The 22,794-nt window shown below is 30.7% G+C and overlaps 2 protein-coding genes across 3 annotated transcripts; one reads left to right on the forward strand and one right to left on the reverse strand.

The window, feature by feature from the left end:
• The first annotated feature begins 4,983 nt into the window (after positions 1–4,983).
• Positions 4,984–13,239, forward strand: LOC114388932. 2 transcript variants are annotated; one of them, XM_028349475.1, is made up of 14 exons: positions 4,984–5,267; positions 6,224–6,282; positions 6,709–6,826; positions 7,301–7,374; positions 7,609–7,677; positions 7,880–8,482; positions 9,070–9,605; positions 9,836–9,900; positions 10,424–10,503; positions 10,810–10,914; positions 11,316–11,455; positions 11,546–11,674; positions 12,378–12,530; positions 12,619–13,239. In XM_028349475.1, the coding sequence occupies exons 1-14, from the start codon at positions 5,084–5,086 to the stop codon at positions 12,758–12,760; spliced, it is 2,457 nt and encodes an 818-aa protein (XP_028205276.1). In that variant the 5' UTR covers positions 4,984–5,083; the 3' UTR covers positions 12,761–13,239. The 2 variants fall into 2 exon arrangements, with proteins under 2 accessions (XP_028205276.1, XP_028205277.1); XM_028349476.1 differs by lacking the exon at positions 4,984–5,267 and having other exon boundaries at positions 6,687–6,826.
• Positions 13,240–16,599: 3,360 nt separating this feature from the next.
• Positions 16,600–21,210, reverse strand: LOC114390826 (calmodulin-binding receptor-like cytoplasmic kinase 2). The gene is made up of 6 exons (XM_028351717.1): positions 20,773–21,210; positions 19,434–19,678; positions 18,941–19,109; positions 18,746–18,835; positions 18,053–18,354; positions 16,600–17,260 (listed from the first exon to the last, which is right to left on the reverse strand). Exons 1-6 carry the CDS (start codon positions 21,017–21,019, stop codon positions 16,997–16,999), a joined length of 1,317 nt encoding a protein of 438 aa, XP_028207518.1. The 5' UTR covers positions 21,020–21,210; the 3' UTR covers positions 16,600–16,996.
• Positions 21,211–22,794: the final 1,584 nt, after the last annotated feature.

A 22,794-nucleotide genomic window follows, 5' to 3' on the forward strand; every position in this document is an offset into this window, starting at 1 on the left:
AATAGTTGAAAGACACCAGCAGGGGAAAGAAATAATATTCTAAATTTGATATTTAATGTTTTAGTAACAAATTCTACACTTAGTAAGAAAAAAAAATATTTATCGACTATTTGTTAGTATATATTAAAAATAAAATTGTTAAAAAGTTTAGTATGAATTCAATTATTAATTTATTTTCATGACACAAAGATGTTTTATATTTTTATAGATTATTAATGTAAATATTTAACATATTAGAACAATAAATTATAAAAATTAATAAAATATAATTGCTAAATGAATTTTATTTATTTCTGATTGACCCCTTTTTCATCCCTGTCTGAATCCACTCATGTTTCTCTGAATTGGCATTTGGGTATACAAATCCATGCATACATGATTCGATCTGGATATGAAGATAACTTGTTCCTTAGTAGTGCACTTGTTGATTTCTATGCAAAATGTTTTGCTATTGTGGATGCAAGGAAGGTATTTAGTGGCATGAAAATACATGATCAGGTTTCAGGGACTTCACTTATGACTGGATTCTCAATAAATAGACAAGGAAGAGATGCCTTCTTGTTGTTCAAAGAGATGTTAGACAAAGAAGATGGTTTATGGAATGAAGTAGCTGATGAAGTCAGAAGGCTTATGCAACAAACGAGAATAAGAAAATTAAACCTGCAGGATGGAGTTGGGTAGAGTAGATAAGAAGTTTCATGTGTTTGCAGTTGATGATGTAACTCATCAACGATCAAATGAAATCTACAGAGTTGGAAAAGATTTACTCAGGAATCATTGAAGCGTCATCTTATGTAGTAGAGGATAGCATAATTCTAGCATAGATCATAAAGCTTTTTTCTTGCGATGTACAACATCCATATACTTCTTTCACGAAGCCAAACTTATACTCAACATCTGCAACTTAATTCATACATTTAATTTTTTTATAAGTATACTAGCTACTTTAATAATTTTAAAAGCAACCTACCCATTTTAATTAAAAGTATACTCGTATTCGCAGTGTGAAGGGTGGAATTGTGGAAAAGAAAAGAAAAATTGATCAGTTGTTGGGAATAACATTAATTGGCAGTGCTATTGCATACACATAAAGTTGCTTCTTTGTGCTTGATTTACGTAAGAGACGTAAGACGATGACCCACACAACTTTATTAGTTTCTGTCATTTTCTTTTGTGTAGCTTTGTTCATTCTTTGTTAAGTTTTACCAACTTTAATTAAATAGTTCCCAACATTTTTCCATTTAAATCAAATCCTGGTGCCGTTTCTGACCCACTTCGATTTCATATGTGTATAAAGTATAAACCATGAGTTGGTGGTGCGTTCAAATTTGTCTGTGGCTTTTTAATTATTAATTTTAGTTGAGGATGTAAGGGGCTGAAGCCTAAAAAATTCGGCATAAATTTTATTTTAATTTATATAAGCAAACAATTTTATAATTTTGAACCTTCATTTTTAAGAATAAATACTTGTATAAATACATATTTTTAAAATATAACGTAAATTATTTTATATTAAATTTATTTTATTTTGTTTTATTTTGAAAATATTCTTACTTAAATTTTGTCATTTATAATTTTATTTTAAATGTTGACATGACCTATTAAATTAATAGTTAATTTTTTTATAAAAAATAATTAATAGTTAATTCATTCACATATTGTATTACTAATATTTATTCTTTAATTTAAAAGTACTTTTTATTTATGTTTTTAAATTATAACTAAATTTAAAAATATCAAATTAATGTTAAAACTATTTTTACTCATCCATGTTAAAATTTGATTAATTTTCGGTTCTTTACCTCAGTTATTGGAATTTGGATCCGTCCCTACATAATTGTATAAAGCATACTTATATTTATTTATCTATTATTTATTCAAATCATATTTAATTACAAAGACACGTTTTTCTAAAAATGACTAAACAATATTTTTTATTTGTATCTATATTTTCTATTTCAAAGCATAATAATCAGATTATTATTTGTAATGTGTCTCACACAGTCTGACGTTCTCAGTAGCGCGTAACTGTTGAGTCTTCGACGTCTCTGGTTTACAAGTCAACTCCAAGACTTATGATTATTGTATTTAAGAAAATAAGAAAAAAGAAAAAAAAAAGTGACTTTAATATTATTTTGAAAAAGAAACTAACTTTACTATGATTTTGACCATCGGAGCCATGAGCCCATGACGAATCAGAGTTTGGAAGCTTAATTTTTAAATGTCGTAGGCTTCTTTCGGAATTACCTAAGATTTTTGTGTGTTTTGTTAGAAGAAAAGTGAATGTTATGGTGAGAGTCTCTTGTGTTGGTCCCTGTTATTTTTTATGTTTTATCGAATTGTATTGCTGATAAAGTTTTTGAAGAAATAATATAAGTCAATTTCATTTTAAAAAAATGATTCTAACCATATATTATAAGCCTAGTTTATAATTTGATGGTCTGAGGCACAGGATTTAAATTTTTGGAGTTGTCATTTTTACAACATGTTTGGATTGACGTTTTAAATACACATACCTTATAATTTTCAGGTCAAAATGTTATTGATGCAGAAGCTAAACATTGTAGTTTCTGAAAATTCATATCAATTTGGGTTCACAAATCATAATCATTTCCAAACACACACAATATTGAACAACTTGCCATGGTAGTTCTTTTTTTCTTTTTTTTGACAGGCCATGGTAGTCTAACTTTAGTACTTAATAAGACATCAATGAGCTAATTTTTGGTACAATGGAAAATAATATTTTTCTCTATTTATTTAGTTAGATAAAAAGCTCAACTAAACAAAATACTATTTTATTTAAAAGATAAAAATATTTATAAATTTCAAAAATACATCATTAGATATCAGAAGTTGTGTTTGTCAGTCCAAAAAAAAAAATAATAGAGAATCAGTGTCCTTGAGATGTGTCTCGATGCTCTAGGAGTTTCTACTCCTAGGACCTAGGAGAGCTTAGTTGCTGTGTAACTTTTTGCTTTTTATTTTCCAATGATAAAAAAAGAAAAAAAAAAGTTGTGTTCGTAAAAAAAATAAAAATTAAAGATATACGAAGTTGCGGGTATATTAAAAATATAAAAGCTTGTCTCTACTTCTGCATTTTCTTTTTAGATAAAAATATACTACTATTTTCTTCATAACAATAATTTGCATTAAATGTCAATTTTTTTTATAAAAATATATCAGTGACAACAACAAAATTAATTTTAATTTAAGAAGCTTTGAGATAGATGACGAACATCTCTAATCGAAAACTAAATATTATAGAAAAATGTGTTTTAATGCGGTTACCTTGTAGGAGTATTAAGTTTGAAAGTCACTTCAAACAAATATTAATCCTCATTTGAAAATTCTAGACCTTGTAATTATTTTGAACAATGATGTCTACGATAAAATCAAAATTGAAAGATAAAGTAAAGGAAAAATCATCACAAGATCTTAAATTCATCAAACAAATTATTTATAATAATATATAATTTTTTAATAAAATAAAAAATAGAATGTTTAAATAATAAACATTCCTAAATGGAATCATAGCTACATTGAAATCAATAGGTCATTCTCTCTATTTCTATTTATAAAACTTAAGTTTAAAATTATACTTATTTTTTTATAAGACTTAATCTATAATATTTTTGCATTAATTATTTTTAGACTAAAAATATCACTTATTAAAAGAAAAAAATGTAATGTCAAACCATTAAAAGAGAGAAAAGTGTTAATAAAATTGATACTTTTTAAAAAAGTTATAAATTTCAGATAAATTTATTATTATCAAATGAATTAATTTTTTTTAATCTTTTGAGTTTATATATAGAAATGAGTATGATTATTTTAATTACTTTACCTGTATAATTGTTTTTTAGAAATACTTTACTTGTATATAAGAATAATTACATTAAATCAATCGGTATATTAATTACATTAAATCAATCTTATTATTTTATTCCTAAAAAAATCTCATTATATTAATTACTTTAATTCAACTTGGTTATGGTTAGATAGTCTCTTAAATTAATCAAGTAATTATGCATAAGTTATTAATATGATTAATACGATATAGTTAATATTAAATCATTCAAGTATTATCCAAATTATGTAATATATATCAACAATTTAGATATGAATGAGTATTATATTACATGCTTCTAAAAATAATATTTTGCATATAAATTATAATTTTTTTATACATTAAATAAATTTTTAAGTTTAATTAATTTATTAATATATTCAAGTATATTAATGTTAATGGGATTATATTATATATTATAGATTGTATATTTTTTTTATCGTAGCTTGATTTGATACTAAAATTCACGTAATTTAATTTTTGGTTTATTTCAATTGATAATAACATGGATTACATTAAAAAAAATATTTCAATCAAATAAATTAATGCTACACGTAGGTTTTCATAGTTATTGGAAATTAACTTAATTTATTAAAAATAAATTTAATTTGTAGAAGTCCTGAATATGTCACATGTAAATTTTCTTTTTAATTTTTTTTCTATATGTATATAGTATAAATATAAATTAGATAACTATTGCAATTATAAATTAATTGATTGTAATCAATTAATCATTTTCTTAATCTAATTAGTGATTTGATATGAGAATCATTAATTATAAAATACGTTTTGTAATAATTAATTACTTTAATTATAATCATAATTATAAAATATTTGATTGCAATCAACTAATTGTTTAGAGCTTCTTCTTTTTTTGATAGAATTGTTTAGAGCTTTGAGAAATATCACTTGTAAATATTCCATTTAGAAATTATTTTTGTATGTATTATTATTTAGATTTAGATATAGATATATTATTATAGATTAATAGATTATAGATAACTGATTTATTTTCCTATCGATCCACAATCTTGCTTTGACCTTTTTTTTATAATTATTATTAGTAGTAATGTAGTATTAGTATTATCATTTGCGTTAATTCAATTAGACTTACTAATACTAATACATCATACATTATACATTATTCATTCATTCATCGTGACTCGCCTGCGTCTTCATGGTCTGAAAAGTGAGAACAACCTCAATTTCACCAAAACACAAAAAAAAAAAAAAATGCCTTTGAATTCGATTCCGTGGTGTCATCTCAAGCTGATTCTTCTCAGTGCGCTGTTACTTTTTTGTTGTTCTCTTGACCTCTGTTCTGCAATCACTGATTATGAGGATGATGTCTTCACTGTTTCCAGCTTCAGCTACCCTCAGACTACCCTTAGACCCTATGATTTGCGCTACATCAGAGGTGGGTTACACTTTTCTCTATATGCTTCAATTCTTCTGCTTTCGTTGTTCATCAAGCATTTCACTGTGTTGTGTTTAATGGGTCGGAGTTGAATTTTGAAGGGTGTAGGTGAATTAGCATGATAGCACTTTCTCTTCTCTCTCTCTCTCTCTCTCTCTTGAATTTTTTGTTTTTTTGTTGTTGTTGATTGACTTGGTCAATTATTATCTCTGGTCTTCAAATTGTTATTGGTTTGAGAAATCTCAGGTGATTGTTCTGAATATGTATGCAATTGGTCAGCATTTAAGTCTACTGGGGAAATTTAGGGAGGGGAGTTGCAACAATTTAATAAGGTTGATCTTATCAGTGTTATGCCTTGCAGAGATAGGTAAACTGCGCTATTGACAGAGCCTTATTATGTGGATACAATTGTGTGTTGTAACACCACGAACAACCATTGCTTGAAGGATAGGATGCTGTCTTGTGATTGTGGGGCTGTCATTTGTTCTTTAATCTGTGATGCATTGAATTGTGTTTTGATGAAGTTGCTACAGTTTTGTCTGAAATTGTGGTTGTTGACTTGTGAACTTTATCTGCTGTCTTATTTGTTGTCTCTTTCTTTCTTTCCCTGACAGTGCTTGATTATTGAAATGCACCTTGTTTCCTGTGTGTTGATTGATTTAAACCATTGGCACTTCTTACAATGTTGCATTTGTGTCTAACTATCATGCACTGAATCCCCCTGTATGAGCAAGAAATGGGTACTAATAAGCTTTTTCTGATGGAAAAATTGATGAGAGATAATAATTATTTCAATGAAGAAGCTAAATGTTTTTATCCCCTTTCTACTGTCTTGGCAATTCAATTGGCTTTAGCCTTATAGGATACGGGTACTTTTTTTTTTCCAATAAAAATAGAAGTCACTGTCAAACTTATGGATGATCTTACTTGTATGTTGATGTTTTCTCTTGTTTCAGTTGATATTATACCATGGTTTTCCGCAGTTTTCATATCATTGAACTCAGATGTAGACCTGGTAAGTAATATCTATATTTCTCTCTAGATAGGAGCACTTTAGAATACTAGCATCTCTATTGATGTCTTTTGACTGGGAAAAAAAATGTTCCTTTTGATTAAATTTATTTTATCTGCTTCTATTTGGATATTGTTTTTGTTTTATAATGACTTGTAGTGCATGAGGCAATAATGCAGTTCTCTGATAAAAATCCTATATTGCTTATTGTATATGTCATTTCAATTTTCTCTCTATTTATTTATTTATTCAAATTATTTTTATTAAATATTTTATGCATTTATTAAAATTTTTATTTATCAATTTAAATTGCTTGATTCTGGTTTTGTTACAGAAAATTTTCATGGAGAACCTGTTTTCAGATTATCATATTTCTGTTTAATCAGCTTTGACTTATTTTCCTCCAGTTCATAATTATGTTGTTTTTAGGATGTTTCAAGAGTTGAAAGGGTGCCAAAAAGCTCTCTGCCACTATTATGCTTTAGAGATGGCAGCCCTCCTCTGCCAGATGCTTTAAATATATCTCTGAAGGATTCAGCTGTCACAGGTAGAAGCCCCACCTAAATATATTCAACTCAAGTTAATTAAGTTGTGTTATAAACTTAATATTTGAGCACATAAGTTCTATCTTGAACTTCATTCATTTATAGTCTTATTTAAAAAAATTATTCATCAGGATAGAGCCCCAGTAAATTCCCACCATTCATTAAGCAAGAATCATAGTTTCTATAGAATATTCTTCATCTGATTCATTAGTATTTCCCCCTTGTAATTTTACTTACATTACCATGATGGTTTCTTTTGTCTATAGTGTAATGGATGAATACCGAACTGATGGATGTGTAATGTTTTCTTCATTTCTTAGTGTTTCACTTTGTTTTGAAGCACCATGATAGCACTTGTTCCTTCTTCCTCTTGTTTCCTGTCTCTTTCTCAACGAAGGAAAAAGACTACAATTTTTTTTTTGAAACTGTCTTGTGTAGTGCCACCATAATTACTTTTTGTTCCCCCTTTTTCTTAGGAATAAATGGTCTTGAGGTCGAGCAGTGCTTTCCTATGGAGAAAAATATCACTATGAAATTGACAAATGAACAGGTATTGTTATAAGCTTTTTTCTTTTTTCTTTCGGCAATATTTTTATTTGCTTATAGGTATTGTATCTTTAAGCTCAATGTCTCATTTCCTTTGAGATCTATAATGACATATAGCTATATCTGCCTTAGTATTAAAATTCCTACATTAATAATGGGGAAGGATTAGTTCATAAATGATTTTGCTTATTGTCCTCTTATAATGTCATAGACCATGAACATGCGAATTATTGTTCAGATATCTCCAGGTGCTTTGTACATTGGTCTTTTCAACGGCATTGGAGATACAAGAACACAATCGAAGATGGTATGGTCTATTACCCAAGTATTACTTTTATCACAAAGAAGATTTTACACAGCTTCACACTGATTTCTGCCTTTATTTTTGCATCCTGTCTCAAAACAAAAAATCCTTAACTTATTTCTATTTAGCTCAGTTCTTTCTCATCAAAGTTCTTGATGCAATAACTACACGTGAATGATTAAAAGTTACTCCTCTACCTTTACAGATTATCCGAGGTTCAGCATACTCCTTCAGTGCCAATATAAGTGTGGAAGCATGCTCGAATTCAATGATGAGGGGGGAGTTATGTAACAGTACAATCTCTCCACTTTCATGCACAGCATTTGATGTCTATAATTCTATGAAGGCTACAGTGAAGAAGCCAATGATGGAAAATGCAATGACCTGCAAAAGTAACTTAGAAACATTTTGTGCTCAGGAAGGTGTACCAGAATTTTACTCCTTGGATATAACAAATATGGCAGAAGAATTGACCATTATGGCGCCAAATGTTACATTCAATACTACAGCTTCAAATAACATTTCTAGTGCAAATGATGTTAGTTTAATGTGTTTTGCTCGCCATGGTGCAATTCCTTCGGAGACTTTGCATGATTATTCTGGTGATTTAAATAAAGCCCCTCTGATTATCCGTTATCCACTGATTGGTCGTTTGTACATCAGTATATTACCAATTAATGTTAAAAAAAAGTTTGGAGGGACACAGGATGAAAATTTAAAAGTTTGCTATTCAATGGAATCACGAGTGCTTCAGTGCCCACTTGGAAAGGCTGGATCAAATTGCACAATGGACAGCTACACACTTCAGGTAGTATTGATTGCCAGATGCGTCTCTATATATACTTTTTGTGCTTTTTTTTATAAAGGTTCATTCTAAATTATGTTAGTGCAATATTTATTGGACAACAAAACTTGTGCTTTGGGTTATAACTTAGATTGGGGATACAATCACATGTAGTCATATCTTGATGGTTAAGAAAAACATTAGATGTAACAATTCAAAAGAATCCATTAAGATGTTTATAATTTGCAGAAATAGGAATGTACCAAGTCTTAGTGAGTGCAGGCATTAGCATTTATGTGGTGTGTATCAATTGGGAGGTCTACTTGATTTCTTTCCTGGGATAGACTGAATTTGTTTTTCAAGACTGAACTATTTTATGTGCAATGCTAAAATATATGGATTGAAGAACCTGTTCAACATATTAAGTTTCCTTGTATAGAAATTAAAATATTGGAGTTTTTCACTAAATACTATCCAATAGGAATTTTGAAGCATTTCCCAGAAATTTAAGTTTAATGGCACCTGTGGTAGAATCAGTTGTATATCTTGTTGCTTAAAGATATTTCTGCACAGGAATAAGTCATTGACAAGATAAGAATGGTTGTTTGCAGACAGTTCTAAGGAGAGGTGCAACCCCCTTTGAATCATATTTTTTACCTGTGGCTATTGGTGAAGGAGCATCTTCTGCCAATTTTCCTCTTGAGCCACTTTTAAACAAGTCATCAAATGTGGGAGAAACTGGTGACATTTGGACTTATTTTACTTTGGATATTCCCCATGGTGCAGCTGGACGGAATATTCACATACGGCTATCTGCAGATGTGAAGATCAGTTATGAAGTCTATGCTAGATTTGGTGGATTGCCTTCTCTTGATAGCTGGGACTATTATTATGCTAACATGACAAGGAAGAGTGATCAATCTGTGTTTTTCATGCTATATGATTCAAGTGATGACAAAATTGACTTTTACATTATTTATGCTAGAGAAGGAACTTGGGGTATAGGTCTAAGACATCTTTATACCGGCAGTGATTCTTTGAAAGCACAAACTGTCATGTCTATTTCACTTGAAGGATGCCCTAAACAATGCTCCTCTCATGGAGATTGTAAATATTCTTTTGATGCCAGTGGATTGACATCATACAGGTTTATGTTAAACCCTTTTCTTGTTCTCAATTTATCAGTTCTGTTTACATTTCATTTGTTTGTTTTATATTAGTAGATAAGAACCATGTGAATCTTTGGTATTGACTAAGCCATTTTTGTAAAATAGTCAGATACTAAGTTACAGACATTCCAGATTGCTTGATTTGTATTTGTGGCACACAACTTCCTAAAGAAATTTACCATTTTTAATGTTTACTTTTTGGCCTCAGCTTCTGCTCTTGTGATCGAAACCATGGTGGCTTTGACTGTAGCATTGAAATTGTATCACATAAAGGTAATTGTTAATTTTAGCAATTGATAATTTGTTGTTTCTGTTACATGTATCATAGTTCAACTCTTGTTATATTATCTAGTCAGATACTCTTTGTCTGTAACTTAGTATCTTGCTGTTATCTGATTTCCTGGGTAGTTGGTACTATTTTACTTAGATATACTTCTATTCTAAGTGTCACCATTCAGCCCAGAACCCAAACTAAATGGTTTAGATATATATTCTGGTCAACTATCTTTTTGGTTTATTTTGTTCCACTTTATGATGTTATTTATAATGATTTGTTGCTACCAATATTAATGTATGTATTTTTTGCTAGCGATCTACTGAAAAAAGTAGGTAAACATAGTGAATTTGAGTTTAGTTTGGCAACTTTGGTCTAAACATAAAATGATAAAAACAAAGTATGCTTTACTCCTTTTTTTGTTTACAGGTTGTCAAATATATGGGTATGGATTTTCTGTTTTGTTTATCCTTAGAATGTGCTTTTTTGTTCTTTAATCTGGTTGTTGAAAATTTGCTGTAGGGCATATACTACAATCAATTTTTCTCATTGGATCAAATGCTGCAGCCATACTTCCTGCCTATTGGTCCCTTCGGCAGAAGGTAATTCTTGTTCTCTTTCCTTTTGTTATCTATTTTTTCTCCCAATTATTTGAGTGTATCGTGATTTATCTGCCCGCGTATGGAAATTGATGGAACTATTTAGAGTTATATCTTAACTTGAATGTCGAGGATAAATAATTCTGGATATTTAAGTTAACACAATGAGGATACAAATGATTTGGATTCTCAAGAAGTACTTATATGCTTGATTAGAGAATATTGCATCTGAATCTAAATTTCTAACAAAACAAATTGACTTTGTTAAATAGATTGTGTTGAAATGGACTTGTGATTTCCTATTTGCAGGCATTTGCAGAATGGGTTTTGTTCACATCCAGTGGCATTGCTAGTGCACTATATCATGCATGTGACGTTGGCACCTGGTGTGCATTGAACTTTAATGTTTTACAGGTTACTTCTCTTTCTTTGGTGGTCTCTCTTACTGTATTTTCAAATTTAGAAAAAGAACAAGAAAAAAGTTGGGAAACTAAAAAATGTTTCGGAGAATCTGAGATGGGATAGAGAAAGATGTTATCTCACTTGCATAGCTGTGACAAGCTTCAACAATCTTCTGTAACCTGAGTTCCAAATAGGATTTTCATTCTTAATGGGGTGATTTTATGCTGTGGATTATTCCCAAATCCCAAGCCTTGGGTGTTGATCATAGTAGCATGTATACATGCACGCACACACTCAGATGAAAAGCTACAAAATCACTCCATTAAAAATGTTGTTGGGATCTAAAATACAACTCAACAATGGCTATACTTGTCTATATGCATTTATAGTGACTTGATATTTCAACATTTCAGTTCATGGACTTCTGGCTCTCTTTCATGGCTGTGGTTAGCACTTTTGTATACCTAGCTACAATTGACGAAGTATATAAGAGGGCAATCCACACAGCTGTTGCTATCCTCACTGCCCTTTTGGCTGCAACCAAGGCAACTAGGTAAATTGAACTAGTGGACAAACAACTTAGTATATATGCTGCTAAAGACGTTTAAGCTTTGTTCACATGTATCTACACTGAATTGTGCAGGTCTTCCAATGTTGTTCTTGTCATTGTGATTGGGGCTCTTGGTCTTCTTATTGCATGGTTGATAGAGATCTCAAAAAAGTATAGGTCCATCTCCTTTTCATTTGGATTATCGCTAAGTTTCCTTCAAAGGTGAGATATCCGTGCTTAGTAAAAAAAATTTAGCACAGCATTTTCTAGATAACATTATAGTAATTTATGGTAAAATCATGCACATTACTTTACTTTTGAAGTATTTTATGTGCATGCATTGATTGCCAATTTGGAATTCCTTCAGTGATGGCAAACTTTATGGCTGATAGCCTGATAGAATCATGATCTGGCTGTATGGTACTGTTCAGCATGTATTTACGAAACCTTTTTGTAAATTTCCATTTTGACACAATACTACTGTTTTCTTGTTCATTTAAAATTCATGGTCTGGCTCATGCTTGTAGTCCTTGATTTTGTCTTGGAGTAGGGCCTTTTGTCAGACACTGGAGCTGAAAAGCTTAAAATTCAGTTAATTCAACCTTCAAATAGTTTTTTGTTTTGTTCATTCGGGTTAAAAAGTTGATGGTGGGAATTCAAGATGAACCATACTCACAGTTCTTTCTACAAATACCTTAAATCTTATATGTTAAGCAACCCTTCTTGGTACCTTAAAGGTGGTGATTGTCATATACTGTATTCATAACATGATCACAATTTTATATTTTCACTTTAAACTTAGATGTGCTTGATGATGTACAAATCCTGAACTAGCTTATGCTATGTCTTTTTAAAAATATCTAAACTGCAGTTTTATATTTTTATTTTAAACTTGAATGTGCTTAAAGATGAATTTCCTCTGCAGCTTGCAAACTATAAAGCAATGGTTCTGTAATCTGGTCAAGACACTTTTGAGACGGTTTCGCTGGGGATTTTTATTGGTTGGTTTCATTACATTGGCCATGGCAGGACTAAGCTGGACGCTCGAAACCAGTGCAAACTACTGGTTTTGGCATAGGTATTACATTTCTACTACTCTCTCTACCTTCTCTTTGTTTCTCTGTCTTCTCCTGGTCTCAAGTTTTGCTCTTTTGAAATGGTTACAGCTTTTGGCATGTTACAATATATACATCTTCATTCTTCTTCCTTTGCTCAAAAGCAAACATTGTTGATGCTGAAGATTCATCATCACCCTCAAGTGGAAACTATGCACTGACTCATCAGGATTCATTTCCAAGAGGTAATTAGAAGAACATACATGGGATTGGTGGGTGCAAAAAGGAAAGAGATGGATCTTTTGTGGATTTAATTTTGCACTAATGTGACACAATTGGTAGGTAAAAAGATATGGCTACTGAGTAGAACTAGAAATCAACATAAGAGTGAATTGTGAGGCCTAAGATGTTAACAGGGATCAACAAAGCAGTCTCTTGTAAATTCTTTTCCTCACAAGGTTTGCTTATTTTACATTCATTATAGGGTATATATATTTTCCATAAATATCTTTTTTTATGCCGATAGGAGAAAGAAATCAAACAAGGGATACATTTAGTCGTAGGATAAAGGGTTAAAGGGTCTAAACTTTGGTTATGTAACTATAAATTAGAATATTAATATTGATATCCTGGGAATTGTATATATTATATGGAGAATTCTGTAATAGATCAACATTTGTGGGGAGAGAGTTACCCCTTAATTGATACTTACTTTTTTAAGAATTAGTCTCATGTCTTTGGACTATGTGTATACCTTATTTTTAGAAAAGAAAAAAATATGAAGAGTTCTGTTAGTAAAACCAACTCCACATAACTTGATGGGTCTTGTTATTTAGTTTAGCTGTCTACTGTTTTCAAAAGCAAGTTACACGGTTCATCGCATGTGTTTGGAATATCACATACCATCAATCTATCTATACCCATGGTTACGATAAAAATAAAATTATTTTTTCTTTACTCCCTTATAAATGGGTTAGGGACACGTAATAAGGTACTCATGTACCTACGATGAAAATTATATATAAAAAATGATAATACATACTTTCATGTTTTCAATTTGTGTATTTGTTTTTTTTTCTTAAATGTATTTGAGATCTTTGGATATATATTTAATTTTCATTTTAAGTCTCTGATAAAAAAAAATTGTTGTTTTAAATTCTTAGTATATTATTGAATTTTACTATAATTATACTTTTATTTTAATAATATTTTATTTACATGTTTCAAACATTGTACAAAAAGAGATTATATTTAAAGAAAAATATGTTATACATTGACAAAGTTAAATAATTTTATATTATCCAATTATAAATCTTCATATATGATAAATTTGTTAACTTTTATAATAATTATCTTAAAAATTATATTAAATGTAACTTCTGATTGGTAAATAGTGTAGAAGTGCATGATCATTAAATGATGTTTAGTTGTTTCAAACTTTTTTTCCCTTTGTTCTTAAAGATATGCTTGACTATTGGTGCAAAAAAAACATTTTGACACTTGGAAAATTTTATTAAATTTCACTATAAAATTATTTTTGAAACAAAAAAATTCAAACACAAACTATTTTATTTTAAATAAAAACGAATTTATAAAATCAAATTTTCAAAACACTTACTCGAATACATACTATATATCCTTCCATGACCTTGAATTGTTGTCCTTGACCACCATCTTTTACTACAATTTTCGGACAAGAAAATTAACAAGACAACAATAAAAAGTCAAAATAACACCAAAACATGAATACCAAACTTTTCAAATACACACTATATGACCTTCCAGAAATTCAAATTGTTGCCCTCGACCACCATCTTTTACTAAAATTTTGTGTGCAAAACAAGAAAAATAAAACTAAAAGCATGTATAGCTAAACTTTTCTATAAAATGACACAATGAATTCATTTGCCTATACATGTTAGCTTCCATAAATAGTTCCGTTATATAAAAATACATTTAATAAATTAAAGTATGAAAGGAAAACATATTAAAATTTTTCTCATGTCATACATTTCCCTTTCAATACTTAATAAATTGTAAAAAAATAAGAAAGTATATTTAGCATGCAAAGCTGGGTGTTGTATTCTCTTAGAAGTAGGTAGATAGCATGCTGACATATTAAAAGTATTTTTCTAATAACTTGCTTGGAGTTCTACGCATGACATGGCATTGTTTTATTTTTTTTTTGTTTGCTTGGAATTCTATGACAGTATGACGTGGCTATATCATATTCATAGAAGTAGGTAGATAGCATGAGAACATACTTACGTAAATACATACGCATAAATAAAAAGTATAATACATTTATCTAATAAAAAAAAAGTAAATATGTATTGCTTCAAAATTAACAATTTCTAGGTTACTTCCTTACGAGAATATATAATGGTATTGATAAAAATAAAACAAGTCAAAGACTAAACAAACAAATGCCGACAGACAATAACACAGGTGTCTTGAAGCATCTAGTTGTCTTCTATCCACCAGTAATCACGTGTTGAACTGTATTGGTTTCAACACAAAAATAAAAACTAATTTATTAATTAATTCAATCGATATTCAATTTGGATTTTTTTTATCAATTGGAACTAATTAATCTGATTATAATTGGGTTGGTTTGAGTTTATTGATTAAGTTGACATTTTCCAAATTTTTAAAATAATAATCATATTAAAAAGACGAGATTTTATATTTAATTTATTTTTAAAAAATAATTCAGTTTAATATTAAAATATTTTTGTAAAGATTAGTGTTTTATACATTTTCTGCATTAAAAAAGTTTATACTATTTATTAAGTAGAAATCTCCTTTGTAAAAAAAAGTAGAAATCTCTTGAAATATGATTTTATTTATATAATTTTTAAAGTAAGAATTTAATTACCTTTAAAATGCTTTTTTTAAAATGTTACGAAATTCAACAATGTTGCGAATGTTGTAAAATCTTTGAACAAGTAGTGAATTTTGAATTTTTTGGACTACAAAAGTACACTGAGCATAGAAAGCATTATAAAGTAGAGAGATATGGAGACCTTGATGGACATTGGGTGGCATTATAGGCTCTATGAGATCCTTCTAGTGCTTCTTTTGGTTCTCTTGCACTCAAATGTTGCCCTATTCTCCTGCTCATGTTTCCTACATTCATAGTGTGTTTGATTCTCGCTTCAAGGATCCAAAACGTCCATTCATTTCTAACTTTTCTCTCATATACTTCTTGTTCAACGGTTTTGGACTGCATGTTGTCAACAAATCAAATTAAAATCATGTCATTTTTAATCAAAAACATGAGTCATGAAATTTTTATTGTTTATTGACTCGGTTTCTCATTAATTTTATGAGTACGTAATTCTATAAATCTACATGAGTTGTAGATTTATTAGTCATTTTTATCCCATTATATAATTTTTTGCATGTATAAAAGAGGTTTGAGTTTAATTATCTTCCTATTCATTGAATTTTATTAAAAGAAGAATCTTATTGACCAGTGCCTAAAAGAATTAATAATTGAATTTTTTTATTAAAAGTGATCTTGAATATACATTAAAAATCATGGTGAGGAATGAAGAGTTTTAATAAGATTATTTTTAATTTCTTAACTAGTAATTTTATGACATTGGATAACATTTGTATAAAATAAAGACTTGAATTTTTTTTTTCATTCCTGCAATTTAATGTTTTTTTCTTGTATTTTTTTTTATAGTTTTTACAATGTTTTATTTTTGTCTTTAAAGCATTTTAGATAACAATTTTTTCATTGTTTAAAATGCTATATGGACAAAAAATAAAACAAAAATATTTTACAATAACTAAAAGGATTTTTTTTTTCAAGAACAAAAATAAAAAATTATAGTAAATTGAAGGGGAAAAAGATTTAAATCTAAAATAAATTATATTGTTGCGTTCATATTTAATTTAGTGGTTTAAGAACCGTCACACTTGCTATTGCAGTGGTCCAACCAACCACTTGTTGCACTATCAACTTGGTTGTTATAAAGGCAAGTGGCCATTTTGCTGCTCGCGAATATAAATAGGATTAAGATCAATTTATTACCAACTGACCCACCTGAAAACTGATTTATCAATAGGGTGCAACAGAAAGAAAAAAAAAGTGGAGGATATATTTAACCGCAAAATGGAATATCATACCCAAATAATAATACACCAATCAAGTTTCCAATCAATAGAATACAAAAGTTTTCCTCCTTGTGTTGTTCCAAGAAGTAAAAGAAATGCACAGTTAAGGAAAGGAAGGCACTCATCATCTTTAAGGGAAGTATGCTCTCCCCATTCCTACACACAAGCCAAAACTCTCATGTACAATTTCCACAAAATATGAATTTCCACATGCCAATATGCCACCCTAGTCCAACACCAATTAACCATCCCAAGTGCCAAAGTTGCCTATCATTATTTGGAAGAATGGTTTTTCTCTCCCAAGGCCATGGCTTGTCCTAACTTAACATTCTTTGATGCTAGTGTTGCAACTTTAGCATTCTCACTCTTTCAATGAGGTGCTTCTTTGGGAAGAAGTGGAAAATGAGCGGAAATTTGAAGCGGATAGCTGCTCTCTGATATCCTTGCGGATGGACCAAAGGATCTCAGCACATCTCTTCATAGTTGGCCTACTTTGTCTACGTGGAGCCAAGCACTGTAAAGCTAGCTCAAGGATCTTTTCTAGTGCTAAAGTATTTGCAGCAATCTGGTCCAGTCTTGGGTCCAAGACTGAGATAGCATCTCCCTCAATGAACCTCTTCATAGCCTGCACTTGTAGCAAACAAGTTACATTGGGTGTGTGAGTAAAGAGTTTAATTAAAAGAGCTTATTCAACAAGCTTATCACAGGGAGTATATAATTTATTATGATAAGCTGAAAAGTGTGAAATTTATTCAAACAAGAATTAATGATACTTGCATTGACATTATAAAGGTCATTTATACTGTCATCTGATCACACATCGTCATATATGATAACTTTGTTGACTTTTGCAATAATTATCTTGAAAGTTATAATGATGATTTCTGATTTATCAACAATGTAAAAGCTTTTACACTAACTGTACATGCCTATTGAGTTCTTATTAAAAAGAGCTTATAGAAATTTCATCATCTATGAGCATTATTAAGTTCCATGTAAGCTCTTTCAAATGCCTCCTAAATCCTTCTTACCAATTGAAGCTTCGAACAAAATGGATTGAGACTTACAATAATTATCTTGAAAGTCATATTAATTATGATTTATGATTGATTAATAATGTAAAAGCTTTTACATTGACAGGACATGCCTATTAAACTCTTGTTAAAAAGAGCTTATACATCTGTGAGCATTATTAAGCTCGATGCAAGATCTTTCAAATGCCCCCTAAATCCTTCTTACCAATTGAAGTTTTGAACAACATGGATTGAGAAGGTATAATCATGAAGAGGAGATACTTAATTCACTACAGAGCAAAATGGGGTACCATAAGATGATTTTTTTTTTTCACGCAATTATGAAAACTACTAAATAACAAACTAGAAGAATAAAATGAAGGCAAATAGTACACAGTACACACCCATCTTGCCGTGATTCGCTCCCTGAGTTCAAATTTTGGTTCAATGGGGCGTCTTCCTGTGACAAGTTCAACAAGCAAAACTCCAAATGAATACACGTCACTCTTTTCAGTTAGTTGATAAGTTTTCAGGTATTCAGGGTCCAAGTAACCAGCTGTTCCTTTTACTTGGGTGGAAACATGTGTCATGCCAGAGTCACTGTCAGGGGCTTGTCTAGCAAAACCAAAGTCTGCTACCTTAGCTCGAAAATTTTCAGTGAGAAGAATGTTCGAAGATTTTATGTCTCTGTGAATGATAGGATGATCTACAAAGAAAATACAACAAATTTCAGATTCTGTTTCAGCATTCTATGTCACCAGGAACAAATAAACCATCAATTTGGTCCCTAAAGTATTACCCTCTCCTTTAAGTAGTCCCTAAAGTAATAAAACTATGTAAGTAATCCTCTAAGTATTATATTTCTATCAATTTAATCCTTAAGTTGATATATTTTATTAATGTTCAGTGATCAATTTGAAGGGTTTTCCAATACTTGGAGGACTACTTAACATGATTTTTTTTTTACTTTAAGGACCATTTATCAGAGAGGGCAATACTTTAACTCTTTAAGGACAAAATTGATGGTTTACTTTCTCAGAGACAAACAACTATGAACTTTGCCATGACTGAGTTGCTTGATGAGCAGAGAGTTGTACCTATATACATATGAAGATAGGTAATAGCATGAGAAACATCAATTGCTATATCTAAACGTGCAGCAAGGTCCAGAACGCTTCCATGAATGCCTGTAAGAATTCTTTGGTCAAGTTGTAGTAGCCACAAAAAAGCCAATGCTGGAGGGAAGGGAAAATCACAAACACAAAATAGCTAAAAAGGCTAGAGAAACTCACAATCTAAATGCTCTCTAAGGGTTCCATTTGGAACATACTCCACAACAATGATCCTTTCATCCTCTTGCTCCAAATATCCAAAGAACTTGACCAAGTTCAAATGTTCCACACGTGATAGTGTTTGGATCTCGCTCTGGAACTCCACCCCCAAATGTTTCTCATACACACTCTGCAAAGCAAAAGGCAATTGACCAATAACTTTTGGGTGCTTGTTATTTGTTAGTTGTTATCACTAAAATTCTCATGAGAAATGCTAGCAACACACTATTTTGAACACATTCTTTATTGTTGCCTGAAATTTATTGGAAATCATAAATTTTTATAGGTCATACTTCTTACTTAACTAGTCACTCGTAATTTTGTAGTTTTTAACACAATTTTAACCAATATTAGAGTGTTTTAGCGAATGTGCTGCCAGTACTCCTCAATTCTCATTTCATGCAAATGGTGACACAATTTAGCAGAGGAGTACACTAGATACAACTTAAACAACCTTCTTAGCACGCTTTACTGCAACAACAGTCCCATCCAGGAGTTTGGCCCTATAGACAGCACCAAAACCACCTTGGCCAATCTTGAAAGAAGGGGAGAAGTTTCTTGTGACTCGGAAGATTTCCTCCATGGTGAACTCAACACTGCCTGGTTCTTTCGCTGGTAATATGTTGTATGAACTGATGCTGGTACCTCGTTTCGAGCCATGCCCTCTCTGACTACCAGCTCTGGAAGCATTTGATACAGCTAAGAAACAAAACACAACAGCTTATTTCAATTCAGCCACTCTATTTGATAATAAGCAATTAAGAGCATGAAGAACAATCTACCTATATATAGCAGAACTTCAAAATCGATAATGCTAAAAATCTACAGAAAACTAAGCAAACTAGTGACCTGAAATGCAATGCATTGATGAGGAAAGAAGCAAATTCTTAGCTCAAGCATTTAGCCGTAAAACTTCAAAATCTATCGTGTTTCCGAAATTTATTTTTATCAGCAAATATTAGTTTGTTAGTTTTTGTTAGCGGAGAGGATTAAACCTGCAATTTTTCCCCTCTGTTCTTCTTCCTTAAGGATCCAATCCATCTTATATCTCCTTGTTCTGAAACATATATAGATGCAATTTTTTATTTTTTTTGTGACACTTGCTAAACTTTTTTTTAATAAAACTATACAAATCATTACCTAACTGCAATATATTATGAAAAATTTATCTCTCAGAGTAAGTTTAATCCTAGTTCAAAAGTTAAACCTGCACACAGAAACAAACAAATGGATATTTGCTGAATTATCTATGCGGCTATGCCCAAAACAGAAAGCCATGATTTTTGAGAATTATGGGACTTAACCAAATTCTCTACCAACAATCAAAATCAAAATAAAAACCGGATCAATATATTCCATGCTTCAGACCAAAATCTGAAACTCCAATTCAAATTTTCTTGACACTTCTACCCTTTATTTTTCCCCGCAGCTTAAAAACAGAAACTTCTTGACACACTAGTTCAAATTCCGAGATCCAAAACAACAATAGAAGAGCACGTGCGTGCGCGCACACACACGCACGTTCCCCAAAAGAATAGTAACAATCATTTTTCATGGGAAGAGAAAAGCAGTTCTTGTAAGTTTTTTTTAATATTGTTGTCCGATCAAAATTAGAGTTTTACTTCGGAAATCTAAGTTAGACATTTCACGTAAACATTTGTTATCGGTATTATCGATGTAAAACTCTAATTCTGATTGAAAAACCACACTTGAAAAGTTAAAACAGTTAAGTCCCTGCATCTAAGTTTAGTAAACAAAAAAACAAAAAAAGAGAGGAAAAATAAAACTAGTACTGGAAGAAGACTTGAACTCCTCGGAATCCCCGAGGCTCTTGGAGTTGTCGGAATCCGGCGGGGAGAAGCACCCGGCAAAGATTCCGGCGAAGGACTTGGCGACGGCGGAGACGGAGTTCCGGTGGGCGGAGACGGTGGAGGAGGTGCTGAACTCGGAGGAGGCGTAACCGGGGGAGGGGGGCGCTCTTTCTGGCCTGGTGCGGTGGTCGGAGCTGGATCGCCGGCGAGGAGTATAAGGAGATGTCATGTGTTTTAGAGAGAGAAAAATTGGCGGGTTGGTGGAGGAGAGAGAGAGAGTCAATTGAAGTGAAGTAAGAAGTGCAACGACTTTGCAATATTAAAAGGTAGGTGACGCTGTTATGCGCCGTGGAACCCAAGATTGACAATTTCATTTGCTAATTTCAATCTCTTGTTGTCTTTGTCTTCAGTTTCGGTGGTTGTTTTGTTTCTAACAGTTTAACGTTGGAACCACCACGTACGGTTAATTGAATGGACTAATGGTTTATCTTCGGTCACTAGATCGTTTCAATAATATGATTATTTAAGTTCTCAACCTCCAAATTGAAGGTTAACTGTTAACTTTCTTGGTATAGAAAATTAACATCTAATAAGATTATGATTAGTGATAGTCAATATTATTCATTAATATTTTAGAGTTCGCAACTTAGCCAAATTGAAAAGAAAAAAGATAAGAAACTAAATTGATAAGTTAGATTATAGGAAAATAGATTTATTGAATTGAAATAAATAAAATAACTATTCTTATAATTAAACAAAAAAAAAATCATCATCTCCATTCACGGAAGAATTCAATAAAAGAGAGACACACATAATATTGTTGAATTTGTCTCTCATCTATTGAGCTCTTTCAGCAATTATATGGAGAGGAGTCGAATCCATTTTCCATATACAAGATCGATTAGCAAAATGACCATAACAATCAAGACATTCTTCAATGCGTTCGTGTAATCACGGTTTTAATTACCATCAATTAATTAAAACTACTTTAAACACATCTACAATTAAATTAGGGAGCGTAAATGAGTATTGGCTAGTATATATTACCTAATGTCAATTCGTGTGGTGCGTGGTTTATTTATTTTCATTTGGGCATCTTCATGTCTCCGACCTCGATTTTCTAAAATGAATAAATTCATTTTTCATGGAACAATAGAGTAAAATAAGTGTAGAAATGTGAGATTCACATTAATTTTTAATTTTTTTTTTATCTCAAATATACCCAAACGTAAATCAACCAAACATTATCTTAAGATAGCATTAGAAAAAGTCCTGAATGAATGAGTGTAACCGGAAGAAGATAAGGATGTTTAGCAGGTGGCTGGAGATGCAGAAAAGCAACATTTCTTGCATTGACTTAGAAAGCTATTAAACTGTAACTTTAATGATTCGGGATTTTAATGAGCCTCTTTCAAAGTAGAGCCAATTTTTGTTGAAACATGATGGCCACCTTTCATGACACTCTTCGGACCAAGGAATAAGCTAGTTAAAAAGGAACTAATTGTGTATAAATTATAGATTTTACAATTGTTAAAGTTAATAAGAATTTCCATATTATGGGGTAACACTTAAGTAGAGAGAGATAGTTTTTTTGTAGAGAGAGAATCTTATGAGCCTAAATAAATTTATAGAAAAAAAATTACTATCCTTCTGGAAAACTGTGTAACATTATTGGCCCGAAATATGAATGAATTTATACATTTCAATTACAAACATTATTGATATATGGATCTTGCTGGCCAATGTTACAAGGAATAAAAAAAAGAAGTTTTTAATATGTAAATTATAGGGTAGCGTAAAGAAATACGAAAATCACATATTTTCATATTTTAATAAAAAAATTATACTTTTAATTTTTTAAGAGTATAGCCAATATTATATATATTAATTGAGGAATGTTAGTGATATTTTTTCTCAAAGAATATATATATATATATATATATATATATATATATATATATATATATATATATAAATTGAGGAATATTAGTGATATTTTTTCTT

The sequence above is a fragment of the Glycine soja genome, chromosome 16 (genome assembly GCF_004193775.1).
Source record: "Glycine soja cultivar W05 chromosome 16, ASM419377v2, whole genome shotgun sequence".
NCBI lineage: Eukaryota > Viridiplantae > Streptophyta > Magnoliopsida > Fabales > Fabaceae > Glycine > Glycine soja.

Bases quoted from the DNA above. Each gene is read 5' to 3' on its own strand.
- LOC114390826 (XM_028351717.1), bottom strand. From the start codon at position 21,019: ATGACATCTCCTTATACTCCTCGCCGGCGATCCAGCTCCGACCACCGC. The intron at 19,679-20,772 runs GTACTAGTTTTA...TTTGTTTCTTAG, and splicing joins GGAGTTCAAGTCTTCTTCCA to CTGTATCAAATGCTTCCAGA. The intron at 17,261-18,052 runs GTGTGTACTGTG...CTACAAGTGCAG, and splicing joins AGCGAATCACGGCAAGATGG to GCTATGAAGAGGTTCATTGA.
- LOC114388932 (XM_028349475.1), top strand. From the start codon at position 5,084: ATGCCTTTGAATTCGATTCCGTGGTGTCATCTCAAGCTGATTCTTCTC. The intron at 10,915-11,315 runs GTTACTTCTCTT...TCAACATTTCAG, and splicing joins TGAACTTTAATGTTTTACAG to TTCATGGACTTCTGGCTCTC. The intron at 11,675-12,377 runs GTGAGATATCCG...TTTCCTCTGCAG, and splicing joins TCGCTAAGTTTCCTTCAAAG to CTTGCAAACTATAAAGCAAT.